Source organism: Acartia tonsa, chromosome 15 (genome assembly GCF_053477335.1).
Source record: "Acartia tonsa isolate MP-2025a chromosome 15, ASM5347733v1, whole genome shotgun sequence".
NCBI lineage: Eukaryota > Metazoa > Arthropoda > Copepoda > Calanoida > Acartiidae > Acartia > Acartia tonsa.
The window spans coordinates 22,344,326-22,369,421 of NC_137274.1; the positions used below are offsets into that span (position 1 = coordinate 22,344,326).

Sequence of the window (25,096 nt, forward strand, 5' to 3'; positions counted from 1 at the left end):
ATTATAAAACACCGCATCATTAAGTAAAGACGTTAAGCATGATTCCTACTGCTGCTATGTCAGATGCGCGAAAAGTAGGGGGGGGGGGGGGGATGATTGATCCAAAACAGATGATTCACTTAGGATTTCAGTTTTAAAACAATGTGTTGTTTCAATTAAGGTAGTGGGGAGGGGGGGGGGGGGGGGGGCGGGTACTTTTTTAGGGCGAATTCTCATGGGAGGGTTAAGATTCCCTACGAAAAATGATTATAAATCTTCCCTAGACCTGTAAGAACCTTTACTGTAAAAAAAACCATATCAGTTCAGCAGTTTTGGAGATCTTTCGATAAATAAAATAAAACTTTTTTATAATAGGATATATGTAATAAGCATAGAAAGCGTAATTCATAAAAATCAGCCGATTGTATAAAAAAAAACAAAATTAGTTCCCGCATTTTTATACAAATATTAATTCGCGCATTTTTTACGAATATTATTTAGCGCATTTTTCATTTTATAAGAATCTTATTAATCTATAAAGTGTTAAGGTTTTTTCCTCTGAAAGTTAGTTATACTTTACATCATGGGGTGGTTTTAGGCTATTTATCAGCCCTCTCAAACATTTTACCCTATAACGTATAAGCTCTGTATTCCAGGGAAGGCAAGGGGACACAGAAAATAGTCAAAAACCATCCTTAAATTTAACCGTTTGTTTGAAATAAATTGTTTACATTTGAGAAGCAGACGAAAATCAATGCATGCAAGATGTTGGACACAATCTTCTGTGTCAAAATTTCCCACAAAGTTAGCTTTTAATTATTTGTTCGTTAAAATCTCGGAAAATGCAAATCATACTTAGTTTTTCTGTAAAGGAAAGGTTTATAAAATTCTTTGGGGGTGGTTTTAGGCCATTTTAATTACCAATTTACAAAGCATATTTAGATTTCCAGTAAGAAAAATAGCTTAAAACCACCATAAGACATTTAAAAAATAAATCCATTTTTTGAACCTACAGTTTTAATAAAAAGGAGGAATTATTTCATCTATACTCATTTGAGTAGAAAATAAATCAAATGACCATTGTCTTTTCCCCAAACATCTCTTAGAAAATGCGGGAAAAAAAAATTTGAGAAAAAATTGGCATAATCAATGAAAGTCAAAGGCTTATAGTAAACAAAAAAAAATTTGGAATCAAGTTCAGTTTACGAATAGTTATTTATCGTGTCGTATTATAGACAGCTTTGCGCGTATATAAGAATGAAAAATTATAAGATGAAAGCCAATTTTGTTAGCCCCGCGGGAATGTTGATTATTAATTAGTGGGGTAAATGTTTGAACACTGAACTTCATAATCCAACCAATCTCTCTCTCTCTCTCTCTCATTATATCTCTCTCTGTCTATCTTTCTCTATCTGTCTCTCTTTCTCATTCTCTCTCTCTGTCTCACTTTCTCTTTTTCTCTCTCTATCTTTCTCTCTCTCCCCCCCCCTCTCTCTCTCTCTCTCTCTCTCTCTGTCATATTCACTCCCTTTCTCTCTCTCTCTCTCTCTCTCTGTCATATTTTCTCCCTCTCTCTCTCTCTCTCTCTCTCTCTCTCTCTCATTCTCTCTCTGTCTCACTCTCTCTCTCTCTGTCTCACTTTCTCTTTTTTTCTCTCTCTCTTTCTCTCTCTCTCTCTCTCTGTCTTTCTCTCTCTTTTTCTCTCTTTGACATTTTACCATGAACTAGACTTGATCCAAAAATTGTGGTAAAAAAAATTAAAAATATTCTAATTTTACTAAAAGCCACTCAGAGGTAAATAATAAATAAAAATGACATCGACATGAAATGTTTTTATGAAAAAAATAAATTTTATATCAATTTTAGTTATTTTAATCATGTTTATAGTTGTAGGATTCCCCACGATAAGATAATGGACGATAAAAATTATATTCCCAATTGCATTATACAAAATTAACCCTTCTTAGCTTAAATCAATTATTGGTTGAAAAGTTTGTACATAATTATTATGGAACTACCACATATGGGCCCAAACAAAGTTCGATAAAAGTACCCAAAGCCAACGAAAATAAGATGAATAATAAGTGGTTATAAAACTTTGGGTACCAGTAAAATTTACAGTTAAATATATATGATCGAATTTAATTAAAGTTTCTTAAATAATTAATTAGTTTTTTATATAATTATTTTTTATATCTTCATTGTAAGCATTTTTTGTCTGTAGCGAAGGATCTCGCTGCAACCACTGAACCGATATGGTTCTCCGCCTTCACAATCAAGCTTCTTGTAAAGGTCCTGGAAAGGTTCTTAAATAGCTATTTTGGAGGGAGGATATCTCACACACATTAATAGCCCTTAAAGGCTTCTATAGGGGCGTAGCCGCTATTATATATAATGCTATATATATAGGTTATTATCTAACTTATTTTTATTGTAATCGATAAACAAACAACGTATGACCTTTGTTAGGAAGTCCTTAAACTATGTGTTTAGTTATTGAGTTAATTTCGCCTGTTTTGGACGTACTAAGGCTCCCCCCCCCCCCCACTCATACAATGTATGATGACGTTCTTTTTCATCTGAAGCTTTCAACGTCTTTAGTAATGACGTGGATTGGGCCGAAATTCGAACCCAACACCCCCCCACCCTTTTTAAATTTTAGTTTTCAAAAGAAACAGGGTTGATTTTTCTTTGGAGGGTTGTGCTCTACCCTCCCCCAAAATAATTAAAAACCTTCCCTGGACCTTTAAGAAGCTTCACTGTAAAAGAGAACCATATCGGTTCAGCGGTTAGCGAGATCTCTCCCTACGTGTTATTTAAAGATATTTAAATGGATATTGACAAAAGAAAATTTATCATCAATTTAGCTTACTCATATCTATGGACCTCATTTAATTGGTCAGTTCGTTCATCCATTAGGCCGGAGGGGAGGGGAATGGGGGTATCTTTATTTTAGCCAGCTGTGTGCATTACTTTATCAACGTACATGAAAATCTGGTGCAAAATATAATGGCTTCAAACCGATTAATATCCTCTGGATTAGAACCGGTTCTCAGCCATACTAAAAAATCATGTATAGCATCGTATTTTTGACATTTTTCTACAAATAGTTAAATGAAAAATCACAATATTACTAGTTTTGTTTGCCCAGTCCTTTCGGCCCATAACAAAACCGTAATTAATCCTTCAATTTATCAATTTGCTATCCGCGGAAAGCTGTCTAGGATACAATGCGATTAATAACTAATACCTATTTATTTCAGATTTACAAAATGTAGTCAAAAGATTCTATCCACGAGTTTTAGAGACAAAAATAAAAACACTTTTTAGTGAATTTTATAGAAAAAATTGCATAATTCTCTCTAAAAAAAAGTGATTTACAGTGTGTTTTTTATAAAGAGACAAAAGTATCTACCTATGGGTCATGGAAAGAAAACAAAGTAGCGGGTTTCATCGTATTTTCACTGTAGCTTTTGAAAGGTTATTTTAGGTTAGGTTAAGAAAATGTTAATGATTGCCCCGCAGGGCTAGAGCTAGAAATAGGAGAAAAGCTACTGTAAAAATACTGACGAAACCCGCAACTTCGTTTTCTTTCCATGATCCGTACCTATTGCTTTATTCAACCCACTTACCATTAACAGAAGTAAATTATCAATATCTCTTAGGTATTCTTCATTAATGTGTATCAAAAAACATTTCATGGTTTTCAACAAATTATGCCTTAAAAAGTGCCTTATTTTTTAAAGATAAATGGACCATGACCAAGGGGGAGGTAGGTTGTGCTAAAATTCCGTAAAGGTGTGAGTTTTAAGGCTAAAAAACAGTAGGTAGTAGAACGATGATATTAACTAAATATTTAAAAAGCGAAGCTTTTCTATAATTAGGGTCAGTCCGTCCGTACGTCCGTCCGTAACGGATAGCTTTTTTCGTTAATTTAGACATGTTAGTCTTTTCCTATCGATTTTAAATTTTGCATGGTGATTCCTTTAGTAGTTTAGTTAGGTACGATTTAGAAAGCGTAGCAACTCTATAATCATTAACAAAATGTCCGTACGTCCATTTTAAACATGTTGATTTTTTTACTTCTTTAAATAGTTTTTTTCTCGTTAATTTAGGTATGTTAGAATTGTCCTATCGATTTCAAATTTTGCATGGTGATTCCTGTAATAGTTAGGTACGAGTTAGAAAGCGTAGCAACTCTATAATCATTACCAGAATGTCCGTACGTCCATTTTAAACATGTTGACTTTTTTTACATTTTTAACAACAAATTTGTATGTGACCTAATTATTTGATTGGTCTGATTTTTGGTATACTGATTCCTGGGACAACAAAGTACAATATTATAAGCGAAGCAACTCTATAATCAAGTCCTAAAATGTAAGTATGTCCATAATCATTATCCTGTATCAAGCAGTTTTTCAACAAATTTACTTACAATTTTGCTTTGACTCCTATACATTCGCATTCTGATTATTCAGTTCAGACACTATACAAGTGTTAATGTCCGTTTGTCCTACCGTTTCAGAGCTTCGCTTTTATGGATGTTGTCATTCTTGTTTACTAATATTTTTGTCTATAGTTCTTTTCAATACCAAAGGAATACACATATTTATAAAACTCACACCTTTACGGAATTTTAGCACAACCTACCTCCCCCGTTACAGGGAAAATTATTATCAAATCTGTCAATGGAAAGTTGATTAAATGAAGCAATATTTTTGTCCCATTAGAAAAAAACACACTGTATAAAAAATCTTAAAAGTTAGGAAGACAATTCTGCATACATATTCTGTGATAATAACAATACCCAAAGTCAACGAATAAGAAAACTTTGGGTACAGATTCTGTGATAAATATTTATGAAAATTTTTACAATTACAAGATGACGAATATTTCTACCATCTCTAGGAAATTTTAAATATTTTATTTTATAAAAAAAAAACATATATACCCCTAGAGCCCTTTATATTTTTTTTAAAATTGGGGGGGGGGAGGATCGTTTTTCTGGTAGCGATTGGTCTTGGGTGAGTGGTGGTACCCTCCCCCAGAATATTTAAAAACCTTCCTAGGACCTATGAGAAGCTACATTGTAAAGGAGAACCATAACGGTTTCAGTGTTTAGAAAGACACATTTTTTTTCTGGGTATTTAAATCTTAATTAAACTATTCAGATCAGTTACCCCATTTACTTAAGTGTCCCTAGAGGCCTCTGGGAGGGGGGGGGGGAGCCTCTCTTAAATAATAGGTATTATTCCTAATAATAAAGTAACAGGATGTCTGTACCGAAATATCTTGCTAACCGCTGAACCGGTATGGTTATTCAATTCAACTATCCCCTTACCTCTAGGGGACGTAGCTGTCCGTAAATAATATCCTTATAATAAAGTAACAGGATGTCTATCTGTCTGTCTGTTTGTACTGAAGGATCTCGCTAACCGCTGAACCAATATGGAGTTCCTTTACAGTGTATAGCTTCTAATAAGTCATGGGAAGGTTTATAGCTATTTTTGGGGGAGGTTACCACCACCCTCCCTAGAGAAATCGCAAAAAATCAAATAAAAACGCCGCCCTGTGAACATTTTTGGCAGTTAGCTAAAAACATACATAACATACCTACCATCTAGTTGCGAAAAAAACATTTTTGGTAAACAGATGATTTTTAGCATAGATTGAAAAGAAACAATTTTAAGTGTTACTAGAGGCCTCAAGGGGGCGTAGCCGCTCCTAATTAATGTTATCCTTATAATAAAGTAACAGGATTTTTGTTTTTACCGCTGACCCAATATGTTTCTCCTTTACAGGTTCTCTTATAGGTCCTTTTCAGGTTTATAACTATTTTGGGGGGTTGTAAAAAAAAAATAGGGACTCATAAACGAGGGGGGGAGGTTGATCAAATTCAATTCACCACCACCACCTAAAGTGCCCCTAGAGACCTCTATGGGGGGCGTTGCCGCTCGTAAATGATAGGTATTAAGATAAATAAGTTAATAAAAATTTGTGTGTTAGTACCCTCCAATTTCCAAGCTTTTTTTTGTCAGTAGCAAAGAATCTCGCTAATCACTGAACCGATATGGTTCTCCTTTACTATAAATCTTCTTATAGGTCCAGGGAAGGTTTTTAACTATTTTGGGGGAGGGTATCACCCACATTAATTGCCCCTAGAGGCTTCTAGGTGGCGTAGCCGCTTGTAAATAATACCTATTAAGATAAATTACCTATTAAAGGGGGAAACGTGATTTTCTCGGCTCCTATAAAAGATAGAGAGCTGAAATTTTCAGGGATTAATTATGTTAACATTCTTCATATTTTAACAAAGTTTCATTAAGATTCGTCAATTGGTTGGGGTGCTAGATCGATTCCTACATTTTTAAATTATTAAAATTTGTGTGTTGTTAGTACCCTCCTACCTGTGATATTATTCCTCGCATTTCTTCTACCATCATCATATCATTGCACCATCACAGAAGCTGAAAGGAAATTTCTCAAACCGTTTAATATCCGCTGGATTAGAACCGGTTCTTAGCCATACTTTCCGCGGTTAATGTCCGCGGAAAGATGTCTATAATACGATATTAAATAGAAATATATATAACTCAGAGATCTAAAGGGATAAGACAATGGCCGTTAAATTGATGTACATTGTACATCCACAATGATGAAACACAAAATTACCCCTTCTGTAGATTAAAATTAATAGTTGAAACTTTTGGACACTCTACTTAATGAATCAACCAATTCGTTAAAAGTCCTCAAAGTTGTTAGGCCAACAAATAAGAAAATAATATAATTAAACTTTGGGGACTAGTTTATTAAACAGCCCATTGTCCCCATTATCCAAAAAATCTGTTAAAATTTAAAGGATTTTTTTCAAATTTTTTCGAAGATTTTTTATTCATGGGTATAAAAGATACAAAATCTTACGGAAAGCGAGGGATGGAGGAAATATTGAGCTGTTTATTACACTAGTCCCCAAAGTTTTATACCTAATAAAGTTTACTTATTCGTTGGTATAATTATTCTTCTTCTGATTGAAATTATTGGTTGCATAGTTTGGACACTGGTAGTTTAACTTCAATATGATATACATGTAAATGTTAATAAACAAACCAAATACTGCCCATTCCCCCTTTTTCCAAGTTTGGTCTATAAATGATGATTCCTATAACATTTGGGTATGATTTAGAAAGAGTATCATCTCTATAATCATTAGGTAGGCATCAGAAAGTCCGTATTTTTAATTAAAAACATGATTATTTTTTACTTTTTTGACAAAACTTTTTTTATGATAGGTACAATTATCATATTCAACAGAATTTTGGATTGATAATTCCTAGGACAACAAGGTACTGTATTATAAGCGAATCATCCCTATAATCAAGTCATTAAAATGTAAGCAAGTCCTTGAATAGTATCCTGTATTTACACAATTTTGCAACATATTTACATACCTACCTACAATAAATAATTTTGTTTAAACATCTAAATTATTATTCTGCTTATCAAGTTTTGTTGATCTACAAGTGTTAATTTCCGTTTAATTAAATTGATGTACATCCCCAATGATGATACAGAAAATTACTCCTTCTGAAGATTATAATTAGTGGTTGAAACATATAAACACTCATATTAATGAATCAACCAATAAAAATTCGTTACTTAAAAGTCCCTAATTTTGTTAGGATAACGAATAAGAAAATGTTAGTATAAAACTTTGGGGACTAGTGTAATGAAGAGCCTATTGTCCTCTCTCTCTCTTTCTCTCTCTCTCTCTTTCTCTCTCTTTCTCTCTTTCTCTCTCTCTTTCTCTCTCTATCTCTCTCTTTCTCTCTCTTTCTCTCTCTCTTTCTCTCTTTCTCTCTTTCTCTCTCTCTTTCTCTCTTTCTCTCTCTCTCTCTCTCTCTCCGTTATACTTTGTTATACTCTTATATATGTTTCTTGGCTGCTAGGCTAAAACTTCTTGTCAACATTCCCATCAATATGGAGCATAATTAAGTATAACACATCTATGGCGATCGGACTGCATTAAGGCAGGTTTTTTGCTATATTTTTCTTTTTTTTCTGGGCATTTGAGAAACTTGTGTGTGTGTACCTGTAGGCTGGAGCTGAAATTGGAGACTGAAGACATGTTTTTCCACGGGTTCAATGCCTACATGCAGGAATATATATTGACATCAACTTCATAGATTGTCCCCTTTTTAGTAGCGAAGCTACTCTATAATTTGAAATGTACGTATGTCCGTATGTCTTAGTTTGGGGGGAAATGTGATTTTCTCGGCTCCTATAAAAGATAAAAGGCTGAAATTTTTTGACAACTTTCCCATTATTAAGGAGCACAATTAACTATAAAACATCAATGGCGGTCGGACCGCTTTTTAGCAGGTTTTAGGCTATTTTTTTATTTTCCACATTTTTCTCCATATCTTTGGTGTTTATGGTCCAATTTTAAAAATTTTTTCAGTTTTAGATATAAAAAAAATTTCCTGTCATTTCAAGAAAACAACTATGACGGTCAGACTGCCTTTAAGCAGGTTTTAGGCTATTTGTGTATTTTTCACATTTTTATCTATACCTTTGGTGTTTATGGTCCGATTTCCAAAATTTTTTCTGTTATAGAAATTAAAATTAAATTTCCTGTCTTTTCAAGAAAACACCAATGGCGGTCAGACTGCCTTTTTGCAGGTTTTTGGCTATTTTTATATTTTTCACATTTTTCCTCATATCTTTGGTGTTCATGGTCCGATTTCAAAATTTTTTCAGTTAAAAATATCAAAATTAAATTTCCGTTGTTTTGAGCATCCAGTATGTAATTTACTTTGACCGTCAGTCAGTTAGTCATAGTACTGATATATAAGTATTAAAAAATTAAAAACAAATGTTGAAAAGGTTTCGTGATTTTTCCCCAATATACATGTTTTTAACAACTAATCTTTAAATTCTTATACATAATTTTTGTGCTTCGCTACTTATGGATGTTGTCATCCTTGTTTAAGACTTAACATAGTTTTCCTCTTTTAACCCCTGCTGCATAAAATTTCACCCCCCCCCCCCCCCTCCTAGATAAAATAAAATTTCCCATCACTTTGTGGAAATAAGATATGCATCTGTAGAATTTTGCTGGTTTTTCAAGTATTTACCCATATTTATGGTGTTTTTAATCCAATGTCCAAAATTTTTTCATGATAATAGCATTGACAAACTATTTTTACCCTCAACATATAAATCACCCCCTCCCTCCCCTAGCCAGGGATTTCCATGCAGAATATACATCCCTGCCCACCAGTCCCCTTCGATTTGGTCTCTTGCGGCGCGGGTGTCTAAATTTTTGGATGCGCTGCACACACCTCCATAACTACCTAAATCCAGAGCAAATCACAGTGCAATCCAGTGGGACATCCAAAAAATTTAAAATTGTCTTCTATCTATCTTTATTTCCGAGTTAAAGCAAAAGAAATTACATTATTTCTTCAAATACAAGCCTATTTATTGAAGTTTACTTTTGTCTACTCTTAATGTCCCGTTTTTTGGCAAAAGATCGCACTGTGCAAATCCTCTGATTTAAATGTTTATGGTAACTATTATATTCATAGATTTTTTGAGATAATCGTTACCAGGAACATATGAAATCTTAATTTGTTGTCCAATACTGATTTGTGTGTGGCACAGGTGGCGTGGCCGGCAGATGAGCTGATGCCCTTGTCCTGCAAAGGCAGGTACAGGGGCAGAGAGATATCCAGGAACACAATAATATATAATCCGCTGGATTAGAACCGGTTCTCAGACATACTATCTGCATAATGTCCATGGATAGCTATCTATAATATGATCGTATAAATAAATGTTTAAAACTCAGGGATCTTACAAGGGATAAGATAATGGCTGATACATTGATGTACATCCCCAATGATGTAACACAAAATTACCCCTATTACAATTAGAGGTTGAAACATTTGAACAAACCAATCATGTATATTTACATCCCCAAGGTTAGTTAGCCAACAAATAAGAAAACGATTTTATAAGGCTTCAGAAACTAGTGTAATAAACTGCCCAATGTCCCCTCCCCTTCCTCCTTGATAATGTACATATTAAGCGCCCCTAGCTTCTAGTGGTTTTAAATTTAAAGGGGGAAAATAGTCTAAATCCATCTCAAGACTCAGACTTAAATTAAAATAGCAGTAAACCATCCTATTTGAGGTTTTCCTTTAATATAGAACATATTTGGTATCCAGCTGATTCTTGTTTTTTTGGCGGATTTTCGGATTGTGGATCATGGATTCTAGCAATATTTTTAAAGGCCTTTTTATAAGTGAAAAACATAGTGGCTATTTTCTAACCCTTACTTAACCTAACCAAACCTATAAATAAGCATGAAAAGTTACTGTATAAATAAAATACAAAAAAATCTTTGGATGCTACCCACCATTTTTTTATATTGATTATTAACCAAGTTTCTACCTATTATTGATTAGGTACATGCCTATTATTAATTAGGTACCTACCTATTATTAATTACCTACCTACTATTAGGTACATGCCTATTATAAATTAGGTAGGTACCTATTATTAGGTACCTACCATTTTATTAGGTACCTATTATTAATTAGGTACATACTTATTTTTAATAAGGTACCTATCTATTATTGATTGTGTTGACAGAGGTGATATTGACGATGCTCTGGGTAACTTCTCTCTCACTCTCATTGATAGTCTGGATATGTTGGCTGTTTTAGGTATAGTTATTTATTGCATCATATTATAGACAGCTTTCCGCAGATATTAAAATGAAAAATGATGTGAATAAAACCAGTTTGTTACCCCTGAAGGGCAGTATTAAGTGAGGGTTTGCGGGATTTTTTTTCTATGTACAAATTCTCTTTGGAGGTTGGTGGTACCCTCCCCAAGAATAGTTTCCAGGATCATATCTGAGTAGCGGTTGACCAGATCCTTTGATTCCTAAGACTGAGAGATGACCAGACATCCTGTTACTCAAGAGTTTTTCAAAGTTATCCTCTCCCTAATCTATTCACTTTCTTTATCCAACTAAATTCTTCCTAGCCAAAAAATTCAATAGGTACCTAGGTACTAGATTTTATATTTAATGTATTTAAATTTGTCTAGGTATAAAATTAGTTAATGTTCATTTGTCTGTCTTGTTAATGATTAGTCGAGCTATGCTTTTATTATTTCTATTTCAGGTCAAGTTGATTTGTTTGAAGATTCTGTGCTAAAAGTTGTTGAGACAGTTTCTTTTGACACAGGTATAGAGTAGAGCTTGTTTTTCATCTTGTTTTCAGTTTCAGTGTGGGAAAATATTTATATGCATGGGAAAATTTACATAGTTGTGGACGTATTTACATAAGTGTGCTAAGATTAACAAAAGCGTTGGGAAAGGGGGGGGGGGGGAAATGTGGTGACTCGTGCCACGACATACCAGCAATTTTATTTAGGGTGCTACTCCCTTAGTTTTAGAGATAATTGGGTGAAATCTTTTGGGCTGGGTCACTAATTACCCCAACTAGAGGTATCTTTCAAAAAAAACGGCGGCGGGTCCGCCGCTCCCGCCGTTCGCCGCCATTTTCCGCCGCCAAAAAAATTTTTTTTTTATTGCATATATCTTAAATTCAGTGCCTCTCCTAAGCTTTTAAAGATATTGAGACAAAACCTTTTGAGGTAGATCAGTAAAAAATATTTGAATAAAAAATGGCAGCGGTACCGCCGCTCCCGCCGTCCACCGCCATTTTCCGCCGCCGCCGCCAAAATTTTTTTTATTGCATTTCTCGCCGAATTAGGCAATTTGGAATCATTTGAGACCATGTTATTTTTTTCCAAAAATTTTTCCCCTTATAACCAACCATGCAGGGGGACTTTTTTTTTCAAATTCTCGTTTATTAAGGTATATCTTAAATTCAGTGCTTCTCCTGTGCTTTTAAAGATATTGAAACAAAATCTCTTGAGGTAGATCAGCAAAAAAATTTTTGAATAAAAAATGGCGGCGGTACCACCGCTCCCGCCATCCACCGCCATTTTCCGCCGCCCACAGGACGGCTTGTAAGGGGAAAAATTTTAGAAAAAAAATAATATGGTCTCAAATGATTCCAAGTTTTAGAGATAATTGGGTGAAATCTTTTGGGCTGGGTCACTTATTACCCCAACTAGAGGTATCTTTCAAAAAAACGGCGGCGGGTCCGCCGCTCCCGCCGTTCGCAGCCATTTTCCGCCGCCGCCAAAAAAAAATTCCAAATTGCCTAATTCGGCGAGAAATACAATAAAAAAAATTTTGGCGGCGGCGGCGGAATATGGCGGTGGACGGCGGGAGCGGCGGTACCGCCGCCATTTTTATTCAAATATTTTTTACTGATCTACCTCAAAAGGTTTTGTCTCAATATCTTTAAAAGCTTAGGAGAGGCACTGAATTTAAGATATACCTTGGTAAACTAAGTCCCCCCGCAGGGTTGGTTATAAGGGGAAAAATTTTTGAAAAAAATAACATGGTCTCAAATGATTCCAAATTGCCTAATTCGGCGAGAAATGCAATAAAAAAATTTTTTTTGGCGGCGGCGGAAAATGGCGGCGAACGGCGGGAGCGGCGGACCCGCCGCCGTTTTTTTTGAAAGATACCTCTAGTTGGGGTAATTAGTGACCCAGCCCAAAAGATTTCACCCAATTATCTCTAAAACTAAGGGAGTAGCACCCAAAATAAAATTGCTGGTATGTCGTGGCACGAGTCACCACATTTCCCCCCCCCCCCCCCCCCCTTTACAAAAGCATAAAAGATTCTGTGCTAAAAGTTGTTTCTTTTGATACAGGTATATAGAGCTTTCAAGAGTGGGGGCAAACTTTGAAATCCCTCATTTTACCCCCTGAAAAAAATATAAAAATTAGGATTTGCAATTCGCCAAATTTTTAGGTCGGATTTCTAAAATCCGCCAAAAAATATAGCGGATTAATCCGTGAATTGCGAATGTTTTTTGGCAGATTGCGGATTTTCTGATTCTTGATTGCAGATTCCAGCAATATTTTTAAAGTCCTTTTTTAAAATAAATTGAACAGAGTGCAGATTTCAAATTCCGGATTGGGATTTGGATTGCCAACCCTAATTAAAATACATAATAGTGTACCCTCCTCAAGCCTTTCAAACTCGTAATTCACCAACCTAATATTTTTATTAGCAAAGCTACTCTCTCAGCTGCTCTCAAAAATAGATGGCTGATTTTCTTGTGAAGATTTCCTATAGCAATGATCATCCTGTATGTAATCTACTTTTTATGTGAGTAGGTAAAATATAAAAATATGTAAGAAAGGTTTTGCGATTATTTCCCCATTATATTTCTATTCATGTTTGTACTTTGCTTAAAGATTTTGTCATCCTTGTTTTTTGGTATATATGTATCAGTATTTGAGGCCTTTTGGGGACATTTGAAGAGGGTGAGGGAGGATCAATGGGTGATTTCTTTTGGGAGGTTGGTGGTACCCTTCCCCCCTAAATAGTTAAAAACCTTCCCAGGACCTATGAGAAGCTACTCTGTAAATGAGAACCATATCGGTTCAGCAGTTAGTGAGATCCTTTGGTACAAACATACATACAAATAGAGAGACAATCATCCTGTTACTTTATTATAAGGATTTATCAATTTTGTTATAGATGTGACAGTATCAGTATTTGAGACAAACATCCGTATAGTGGGAGGACTCATTTCTGGTCATGTGCTGGCTCAGCTCTTCAGAGATAAATATCCAGGAACTGTTCTCATTTACATACATGTGAGAAAATTTACAAAAGCGTGGGAAAATTTGAATAAGCATGCAAAAAGGGGTAGTTTCACGAAAAGCATTTGAAATTAGTTAAGAGAACCGCATATTTTTTCCTGGTTAATTGGTTGAACTACAATTATATGGCATATATTTAGAAGAAATTCAATTTTCTACCATGTAGTTTTTAAAATATCAAGATTTGAAAATTGTCTTTTTAAATTGCATATATCACAAAAAGACAATTTTCAAGTCTTGATATTTTCAAAACTATGTGGTAGAATATTGAAATTCTTTCAAATATATGCCATATAAATATAATTAAACCTATTAACTAGCAAAAAATATGCATTTCACTAAATTAAGTTTAAATACATTTCGTGAAACTACCCCTTTACAAAAGCATAGGAAAATTTACATAGTTGTGGAAAAATTTACATAATCCAATTTGCATATCCATTACAAAATTTGTGGAAAAATTTCCATACATATTTGTAGAAAAGTATAATTAAGTGCTTCAAACTACATTCCAAGTAGCCAATATACTTTGGGTACTATAGTGTAATTAACAGTCTACTGTTCCATCAATACCAAGGATCTAAAGGGATAAGACAATTGCATATAAATTGATGTACATACCCAATGAATGATGATACACAAAATAACCCCATCTGTAGATTAGAATTAATGGTTGAAACACTACTTAATGAACCTACAAATCAAACTTTAATAAAAGTTCCCAAAGTTGTTAAGCAAACAAATAAGAAAAGGTTATAATAAGACTTTGGGGACTAGTATAATAAACAGCCCATTGTCTCCTTCCTCCCTGCATCATTACCTGGCTAGAAATGATAATTAATATACCAATTAAAATACAATTAAAGTTGCTGATGTACTTTGTATACTACTAGTGTAATTAACAGTCCAATGTTCCATCAGTCCCAGGGACCTAAAGGGATAAGACAATGGCTTATAAATTGATGTACATCCCCTATGATTACCCCTTCTTTAGATGAAAATTAATGGTTGAAACGTTTAACCACTCAACTTAATGAACATACCAATCAAAATTTAATAGTTGTTAAGACAATAAATAAAAAAAGTTAATATAAGACTTTGGGGACTAGTGTAATAAACAGCCCATTGTCCCCTTCCTTCCTGCATCATTACCTGGCTAAAAATGAGAATTGATTTACCTCAGACACAACCCAGCTTTCCTGGTACACAGGACAACTACTGGACATGGCGCTGGACGTTGCAAACAGGCAAAGAATACAATAAGCATTAAAAATTAAAAGGGGTAGTTGCATGAAATGCATTTGAACTTAATTTAGTGAACCGCATATTTTTTCCTGGTTAATTGGTTGATCTACATTTATTTGAAAGAATTTCAATTTTCTACCACGTAGTTTTTAAAATATCAAGTTTAAAAAAACTTTTTTGTGATAAATGCAATTTAAAATGACAATTTTCAAGACTTGATATTTTAAAAACTATGTGGTAAAAAATTGAAAATCTTTCAAATATATGCCATATAAATGTAGTTTAACCCATTAACTAGGAAAAAAGATGTGTCTCACTAAATTAAGTTCAAATGCATTTCATGCAAATACCCTTTACATAAGCATGGGGAAATAAATACAAGCGTGGGATTATTTACACAAGTGTGGGATAGCTTCTCAAGTTCTCATGGGTCCCGGTAAGAGGTTTTTAACTATTTTGAGGGAAGGGCACCACCATCCTTCTCAGAATAATCTAAAAAAAAGGCCGCCCTGCGGACATTTTTGCAATTAGCTAAAAGCACAATCAAATTTTAATTTTAATAAATGATTTTAAAATAGATGGAAAAGAAACAATTTTAAGTGTACATGGAGGCCTCTTGGGGCGTAGCAGCTTGTGTTTAATTATATCGACTAAAATATTAAAGTTTCACCAAGGTTTTTTAATAGAAAACCCTTTTTCTAAATATATAGGTATTTTTCATTGAAATGTTAGGCATACTTTTGAGTCAAAACTTTTGAAACAACAGTTTGAATTCAACAAAACATTTGATGATATTTCAGGTTCGCTGCAGTAAGGTGCTTAGAATCACTTGCTCTCGTTCGTGCATAGTTCTCCTCTCAACTGTTAAACTTGAATGAATTCTTTTTTCATTTTCAAAAGGGGTAGTTGCACAAAGTGCATTTAAACTTGAATTTTGTGAACTGCATATTTTTTTCTGGTTTATAGTTTGAACTACATCTATAGCAAATATATTTGAAAGAATTTAGGTAAGTTTTCTACCAGGTAGTTTTTAAAAATATCAAGACTTAAGGATTATATATTTTTTTGAATGTATGCAGCGACATAAATGGCTGTCCTATTTTCACAAAAACAGCATGATGACTATTTTAGTGGTGCTTATTTTATTGCTATTTATTGTAATACAAAATTATATTTGTTGGATGGTATTCTTGTAACTTATGCTTGAAACCAAACTTTTCAAATGCACTTCATGCAACTATTCCTTTCAAAATTAAACTTTATATTCTTGAATGCATCAAGGTTGCTACCTGCCTTCAATTCTACCACTGGTCTCCCATATCCTAGGTATGTCTATTTAACCGATTAATATCCGCTGGATTAGAACTGGTTCTCAGCCATACTATCCGCGGAAAGCTGTCTATAATACGATTCTTTAAAGAAATATATAAAACTTAGGGATCTAAAGGGATAAGACAAATTGATGTACTTTCCCAAAGTTGCTTATTCTGAAAATTTCAATTTGCGGTTAACACGTTTGGACACTCAACTTAATGAACCAACCAATCAAAATTCAATAAAAGTCCCCAAAGTTGTTAAGCCAACAAATTAGAAAATTTTATTATAAAACTTTGGGGACTAGAATGATAAACAGCCTCATGTCCCCTCCCTCCTCCCTGGTGGGTCTATTTTAGGGTGGATCGATTTTAGGGTGGGTCTATTTTAGGGTGGGTCGATTTTGTCTCTTCACACAACTGAAAACATACTCCGCGTCTAAATTGCAATGTAATCCGTCCATTTGCCCCTTTGACTGCACGACCTTTGTCTGAGAATTTATAACTTTGCATGGTTGCCCCTACTCTTACTTTTTATGTCACCCACCTTCCTGCCATTTATTTTCAAATTGAGGGAAAGCAACCTTTATCTATCTATATCTATCATCTCTATCAAACTCTATCTATCTATTTAAGGTAAATCTACGTATAGGAATAAAGGGTATGAAGAGCCAACAGTTGACATGAACATCTTGTGTCTACCTATCTATCTATCTATCTATCTATCTATCTATCTATCATATCTATCTATCTATCTATCTATCTATCATATCTATCTATCATATCTATCATATCTATCTATCTATCTATCTAACTATCTATCTATCTAGGGAAAATCTACGTACAGGCCTAAAGGGTATAGAGAACAATTGACATGAACATCTTGTGTCTACCTATCTATCTATCTATCTAACTATCTATCTATCTATATCTTCTTATCTATCTATCTAACTATCTATCTATCTATCTAACTATCTATCTATCTAACTATCTATCTATCTATCTATCTATCTATCTAACTATCTATCTATCTATCTATCTATCTATCTATCTATCTATCTATCTATCTATCTATCTATCTATCTAACTATCTATCTAACTATCTATCTATCTATCTATATCTTCTTATCTATCTATCTAACTATCTATCCATCTATCTATCTATCTATCTATCTATCTATCTATCTATCTATCTATCTATCTATCTATCTATCTATCTATCTATCTATCTATCTATCTATCTATCTATCTATCTATCTATCTATCTATCTATCTATCTATCTATCTATCTAGGGTAAATCTACGTACAGGGATAAAGGGTATGGAGAGCCAACAGTTGACCTGCACAGCTTGTGCTGGAAGCATAATTCTAGAGTTTGCTGCGTTGTCCAGGTAATTCTGGTTTATTCATATTGCAAAGTTTTTTTTATAATCAGAGGTGGATTTTAAAAACTTTTTGGCTCACTGCCTCACAAAAATCAGTTCGGCTCCCTAAAAATTTCTGAAAATTTTTGAAAAATTCTCCATAAAAATCTTCCAAAAATTAAACAAACTCTTATGTTAATAACCCTTTTATGATTTTATTGTATTTTTGTAGATTTTTTATATAAGGGGGCGGGGGGTTAATGCAACCATCTCGTAATCAATGTATAAATGGCACTTAGAATTCGAATTTCGATCTGAAATTTTGCATGAGTAATCCTTGGTAGGTCTATATTCCCTAAATCGAACAAAAAGTTGGAGAAGTAACGACTAACGGCTGGTGGCTCAGCCGTTTAGCCATTTTTGATTTTAGTGAGCCAAAAAGTTTCTTAAGAATCCATACCCAGGAAATTCTAGGGATTTTCTAGTAATTCCAAATAAGGGGGGAGGTAGGGTAAAATCCGTAAAAGTGTGTGATTTAAGGCTTAAAAACAGTAGTAGAACGATAATATTCACTAAATATGTGTATTCCTTATTGAAAAGAACTATGGACAACAAATTTTTTATTAAAGTTAACTTAAATTTTAGCACAACCTTAGCTACCTTTCTAGGTAGGTAATTGTAGTAAATTTCTTGGTAATTTTAGGGAAGTTGCATATTAGGTAGGGTTGGCAATCCGAATCCGGGATCCGTTTTTTAATAGCGGATTCGGATTCTTAATTGGTAGGTTAAAATTAGCGCTTTGGTTTTTTCTTTTAACTCCGCCTTTTTGAAGGCAAAGATTATCATCATTATATATAAAATCTGGTTCGATTCTCGAAAGTGAATTATAGAGAACACCAAGAATATTAATTTTTAGGACATATGTAGCACTTAAATTTAAAAAAAACTTTTAAAATATTGCCAGAATCCGGAATCCGAACCCGGAATCCGCCAAAAAATAAGATTCTGGAATCCGCCTTTTTTTGGACGGATTCTTGTAAGAATCCGAATACGGTCCAAAAATTTGACGGATTGCCATCCCTAAAATTAACTAGGTTATATTGTTATTGTTAAGGTTATCCGGGGAGCCTGTGTATGAGAAGGTCGCCAGCAGAGCTATGGATTATCTCTGGAGTGCCAGGCATACATTTCATCATCCGATTTAAATCCGCTGGATTAGAACTGGTTCTCAGCCATACTATCCGCATACTGTCCGCGGAAAGCTGTCTATAATATGATGTTATAAAGAAATATATAAAACTAAGGGATCTAAAGGGATAAGACAATGGCTGATAAATTGATGTGCATCCCCAGTGATGAATATGATACACAAACTTACCCCTTCTGTAGATAAGTGGTAATTATGATGGGTTTATGGTTCAGTGCATTCCCAAAACTATTTACTATTAGTATCATTGAGAAAATACCAATTTTATCATCTCTAGTATGACACTTTATCAGCCATACTCTAAACTAACAACAAGCAGGCATGCTATCATTTACGCAAATGCTGTTGGTTTTATTAGCTTAGTTACTCTAAAACTCTATACTTTATAGCATTGGTTGATATGTTTGTACACCAACCAACATATTCAATGTGCTGTACTTTAGTTTTTTAGCCAACAAATAAGATAAAGTGTTTATCAAACAATGGGTACCAGTGTAATGTACAGTCCAATGTGTCAAGTGTATGTATGTAGCCTTGATTTTCTGAAGTTAGGATTCAGATGCACGAGGAGATTGGAGGTGAGAATCCTTTGACCAATCCTAGATTGGTAAGCTTCGCGCACAGCTGAGTGTATTCTATGCTACATTACAAGCTGACCCGCAATTCTAGTGGAAGCTGCTCAATTATTACATCACCCTGGCCTAGAGTTTTAGCAGGTGTTCCATATTAAGCCATCCTAATTAATGGCACTCTCATATGAATAAGGAGCATGGACGAGGGAAAGCACGATTACAGTTGCTAAGATGCCCTAGGGTTGTAAGGGGGGAGATTTGTGGGAAGTTAGGATTCTACAAATCAAGCAGCTCTAACAATGCTTTCCCTCATCCATGCTCCTCGTATGAGAGTGCCATTAATTAGGGTGGTTTAATATGGAACACCTGCCAAAACTCTAGGCCAGGGTGATGTAATAATTGAGTAGCTTCCACGAGAATTGCGGGTCAGCTTGTAATGTAACATAGAATACAATCAGCTGTGCGCGAAGCTTACCGATCTAAGATTGGCCAAAGGATTCTCACTTCCAGTCTCCGTGTGCATCTGAGTCCTAACTTCAGAGAATCATGGCTACAACAACAACAACATTACAGTTGCTTGATAGGTAGGATCCTAATTTCCTACAAATCTCCCTCCTTACAACCTAAGGGCAACACAGGGAAGGTTGCGTGATTATATTCTGACAAATTGCAACAGTCCAATGGTACCCTCCCTCCTTGGATATCAGAGGTGGATGATAATGTATGATGAATATTAAGACACAGACAAAGTAATCTGGTTGGCAATGTCCTGAATGTCAACACTGGAGACTGGGTGCGCAGGGAATCAGGTATGTCTGTTGTCTGTTTGTCTGTCAGTCTGTCTGTCTGTATGCATGCATGTATGTATGTATGTATGTATCAATGTCTATGTATGTCTGTCTATAAGTGTATGTCTGTAAGATTGAATGTCTTTCTGTCTGTCTTTTCATCAGTCTGTCTGTCTGTCCATTTGTGAGTATGCATTGCTCGCAGGTCTGAATGATTGATTTGTCTGTATGTATGTCTGTATATTACTCTTAGGTTAATGTCTATTGTTGTTCTGTCTGTCTGTCACTTTATCCTTATATTAAATGTCTTACTGATTTTCTACCTTTAATTCTTCTGTCTAATTATCCGTTTTATGCCTATCTGTTTGCATGGTTGTATGATTATTTGTATGTCTTTATTTCAATAAGCTTGTCTGACCAATTGTCTTTCTGTCCCCAAGAAAAAATACCCTTCCCCCCCCCCTCTACAAAAACTTTCTTTCTAACACTAAATTGAAAGTGAAGGATCATCATCCCCCATCTTCTAAGAGATGCCTCTAGGGGCAAATCCGCCAGTACTACAATATAATTTTATCTCTCCCCTATATTTACTTTTGTACTATTCTTATTGTAAGTGAGGAATTTTTGTTGCAAATATAGTCTTTGATGTTAGTCATTGGTCTGATGGGGTTATCTTCTATATCCATTGCTATGTACCTAGGTATTGAGGCTGGTATAGATTCATATAATAAATATACACCCCTGTATTCTACATCCATTGCTATGTACCTGGGAATTGGGGCTGGAATAGACTCGTATTATCAATATACACCCCTGTATTCTATATCCATTGATATTACCTAGGTATTGAGGCTGGAATAGACTCCTATAATAAATATACACCCCTGTATTCTACATCCATTGCTATGTACCTGGGAATTGGTGTAAAAGTCGTGTAACGTACCTATTCTAATCATATAGCACCATACAGACAGACGCACATTCTATTAATCTACAATAAGACAAAGATTATAAAACCCCAATATCTGGAAGCATAATGTTTATTTATTACATGATCATATTCAAATTGATAATTAATATATTTTAATGCATAAAATCATATTACATTATAAAACTATACTGATGCACATATGAAGCTTCCTGGCAGGCACAACCTACAATAGGGAGAATTATTATGAATGCAATACATTCACATTCATAATACTATTTTTCTGTCTCCTTACTTTTTCCTTTCTCTCCTCTCTTGTTCATCATCACGTCTCTTCCATTCTGAACGAATGATGGTCCAAGCTTCTTGATGATTGAAATGGAGTCTTTCATTATCAAGCTTAAGGTTGTGATAGTCACGTTTTAATTCTGCCAGCTCATTCCTCGTCCTCTCTAGGGCTGCCTCCAGCCTACCATTGCGCTCCCTCTCTCTATCCACTCGCCTCTCACCATCCCTCTCCATCCTGCTCCGGGAAAGCCGGAGTGCTTCCAGCTCAGCCACCAGCTGGCCACCATGGTGAGTCCCCGCCTCGCTGTTGTCAGCAAAGACAGAATCTGTGGACACAGAACTTCTATAGCTACCTGAGCTATCCGTACGTGCAGTAGTGTAGCTGCTGTAACTGCCGCTACTTGGGTTACGGCCGCGAGAACTGCCGCCGCTAGAACTACTACCACTAGAGTTACCGCTGCTGGAAAAACCGCCGCTGGATCCTCCTCTGCGGGAATGAACTCCACGGGAAACGCCGCCACGAGAAACGCCGCCACGAGAGACGCCGCCACGAGAAACGCCGCCGCGGGCAATCCTTCTCGCCTCTCTTACCCCAGCCGGTCTAACTCTAAGTTCACGTGACCTGTTGTCACCTCCTCTTTGCGATGTAGCAGACGCCGCCGATTTTCTGCTGCTTACCCGCCTGCCACTCTCTTCCCTGTAGGCTCCTTGCTCACGTAGGAAACCTATCATGGTTGGGTTCCTATACCCCACGGTTAACTGCAGGGCTACCGGTTTCAGGTCCCAAACCGTCATCCTCCAGCCTATAGGGGCATCCTCCGCAAACCCGGACACATGGTATTTCAGCACCCAAAGTTTAAGTTTACTTAGGGTTTCCATAGTAAACTGACTGCCCAGATTCTGGCCTGAGATGGCATCTGCGAAACACGCCTTTTTCACAGCACATTGCCTATCCGTCTGAACTAGCAGCGCCACCTTATGCAGTGGGATAGACGGCCGCTGAAGGGAACAGCATAACCGCCGGATTTCAAAGTTCAACTTGCACAGATCCGACCAGCTTTTGTGTTGCTGCGGTATAAAAACCATACTGGCAAACACGATCTTGTGCTGGGGGGTGCCTCTTGCCGCTGCCGCCACTATGCCTAGCTGGTCAATAATCTCCTGCAGGCTATGGGTGGCGATGAAAATGTGGTAACATGCCACCGAAATACACTTGGGCTCCTGGGTTCTGAGCTCACAAAGCAGCAGTTCCGTGCATTCCTCTATCGTGTACTCGTCCATGGAGATGTGCTTCACCTTCAAGCTACCCAGCTGCATGTCCTCCTCCCATGGGTAGGCACTAAAGCACTTGTGTTCCACCTGGGACTCGGCTCCTTCATTGGTGGGCGGGTCGACCATCTCCACCTCCTCGTCCTGTTCATAGAGGCCGGCGAGACCAAAATCCTCGACCATACGGCTTTCCATCCTGTAAGAAAAAAATTTCTTAGTAATATCTTTTATTAAGATGCGTAATCTAGGTTTTAGGATACGAAAATAATTGTATTTGCTAAAGTTCTGCCAACACTTAGGGTAACGCGGGGTAAATGCGGTAGGGGGGTCTAATTCCGGTCACTCGACTAACTTTTTTAAAACCGTTTTTTAACGGTGTTCTAAACGTTTGCGAGAGATCTTCAGAAAAGCAAAGTTGTAGTTTATTGCCTATACTTTCATTTCTTACTTCAGCAAATTTTTGTCAGATCACTCCTTCTATGATTTTTTTGCCCTCAAAAAGTTGCAAAAAATTTGCAAAAAAAAAATTTCAAAATAGGCCATGTTCAACCTAAAATTGTGAAAAAATGGTAAGTCCTATTGACCCGCGGGTTTTTGTAAAATGAAAGATATGGCATTGATTTATCGTTTGCAATTGGAGGCGTTGTTCTAACTTGATTTTTTCATAATTTTTTTTTCGTCTCAAAAATATGGTCTATTCCGGTCACTTTTTTTACTTTTTTTTTATTACTGTATTTATAAATTTATAATACCCTAACTTTTTTTTCAGGTGATATGGAAGCATGAACAACCTCAATGCATGACAAAGGCTTTAACCTTCCCTTGCCTGTTGTTAGATGTACATTATTAGTCATTTTACTGCTTGTATTATGTCATGTTTTGTTGCCTAAGCTTTTCAAATTGTAAAGACATTTAAAATTTTTCAGACACATTTTTATAGTAATGGGAAGAGTATATCACCCAAAGGAACGCCTTAAATATTTGCCTGAAGATGTATCAGCTGCATTGGCTCATGTAAGAAGGGGTATGTCTAATAGAAAGACCGCTAGAAGATTTTAAATTCCATATGAAACTCTTAAATCTTTTTTGTATAAGAGGGTGTTCGCGATTTTTGCGCGGTTTGGATTTTTTATGTCAAATCGGCTAGGATTAAGCTAGAAAGGTGTTTAAGGTGTCTATAGAAAGCTCTTTGCATGTCCTAACAAAAACTCCCCAGGATATGGGTTCTATCTCCAAGATTTAGAGTACATATTCAAAATTTTGCATTTTCAAAATTCCTGTTGCATAAAATGTGTTGAAATATTAGAGTTAGACCCCATATCATTTCGAGTTAATTGTCAGGCATGTAATTTTGCATCTTTAGACACCTTAACCACCCTAGCCAATTTGAGACAAGAAAAATTGTATCAAAAACTGCTGTCAAAACTGGCAGGATTTTTAAAATTAAAATTTTTTTTGGAAAAAATCACTTTTTTCAAGAAATTTCAAGACCTGCGAATCAGAAATTGCCTCTAATTTATGTATAAAGCTTAAAAAAACCTAATCATATAATAAAAAGTATGATTTTTTTTTAAAAGTTTGCATGAAAAAAATTTTTTTTTTTTTTGCGATTTTACCGACTTTTTTAAAATGGGGAAAATGTTGTCAAAAAATTGTCTGATCTGCATGCGACTAGTACTGTTAGAAAGCTAATGACCTCAGCTTTCTACTCATAGTTTAAAATTAAAAAAAAAAATACTTTAAGGGGGTGTTCCACCCCCCCAAAGTCAACTGACCGAAATAGCCCCACCGGTGGGGCTATTCCGGTATAGGCCAACCGCCGCCCTTTAAACCGATTTTTGACCGACTTCTAGTTGCGAGATCTTAATGGGACCAAGACAGGCTTCTTCGTTATTGCCATATCGTTCATTTGCACTCTTAAAAACCGGAAAAAGTTTTTGGGAAGTATGTTTTTTTTAAGTTGAAGAAAAAAATTGACCGGAATTACCCCGCATTACCCTAATATGTCTATGCTCGACATTTCATCATCAGACGCATCTCTCTTTATGACTGTGAAGGCCAGAGAATACGGACACCTTGTTCCTCCATGAATTCCTGCTGTCTTTGGCAAGTTTCTCAGCTTCTCCCCATGTTAATTCCAAATTAAAGAGGTCCTTTTCAGTGCTCCGCCTCCAGGTCATTTTTGGTTGTCCCCGATTACGTTTACCAGTGGTGGGGTTCCATTTTAAGCACTTTTTTGGAAACCTATTTTGTTCCATTCTGAGCACATGTCCTAGCCACCTTAGTCTTTTATATTTCACTTCTGCTTCAATACTATTGCACTTGGTCTTAGCATACAGCTCAAGGTTTGATATTTTGTTTGGCCAGAATAT

The 25,096-nt window shown here is 35.6% G+C and overlaps 1 protein-coding gene across 1 annotated transcript in view; it reads left to right on the forward strand.

Annotated features, from left to right (window-relative positions):
• Positions 1–6,361: 6,361 nt before the first annotated feature.
• The window catches only part of LOC145307668 (ER degradation-enhancing alpha-mannosidase-like protein 3), a 54,094-nt gene continuing 35,359 nt past the window's right edge, over positions 6,362–25,096 (forward strand). The window contains exons 1-11 of the mRNA XM_080150160.1: positions 6,362–6,454; positions 8,076–8,135; positions 9,643–9,713; positions 10,636–10,712; positions 11,178–11,240; positions 13,625–13,717; positions 14,930–14,996; positions 16,276–16,320; positions 17,601–17,699; positions 18,787–18,852; positions 20,190–20,260. Of these exons, the coding sequence (XP_080006286.1) occupies positions 8,106–8,135; positions 9,643–9,713; positions 10,636–10,712; positions 11,178–11,240; positions 13,625–13,717; positions 14,930–14,996; positions 16,276–16,320; positions 17,601–17,699; positions 18,787–18,852; positions 20,190–20,260 (682 nt within the window). The 5' untranslated portion in view covers positions 6,362–6,454; positions 8,076–8,105. The remainder of the gene's footprint in view (positions 6,455–8,075; positions 8,136–9,642; positions 9,714–10,635; positions 10,713–11,177; positions 11,241–13,624; positions 13,718–14,929; positions 14,997–16,275; positions 16,321–17,600; positions 17,700–18,786; positions 18,853–20,189; positions 20,261–25,096) is intronic.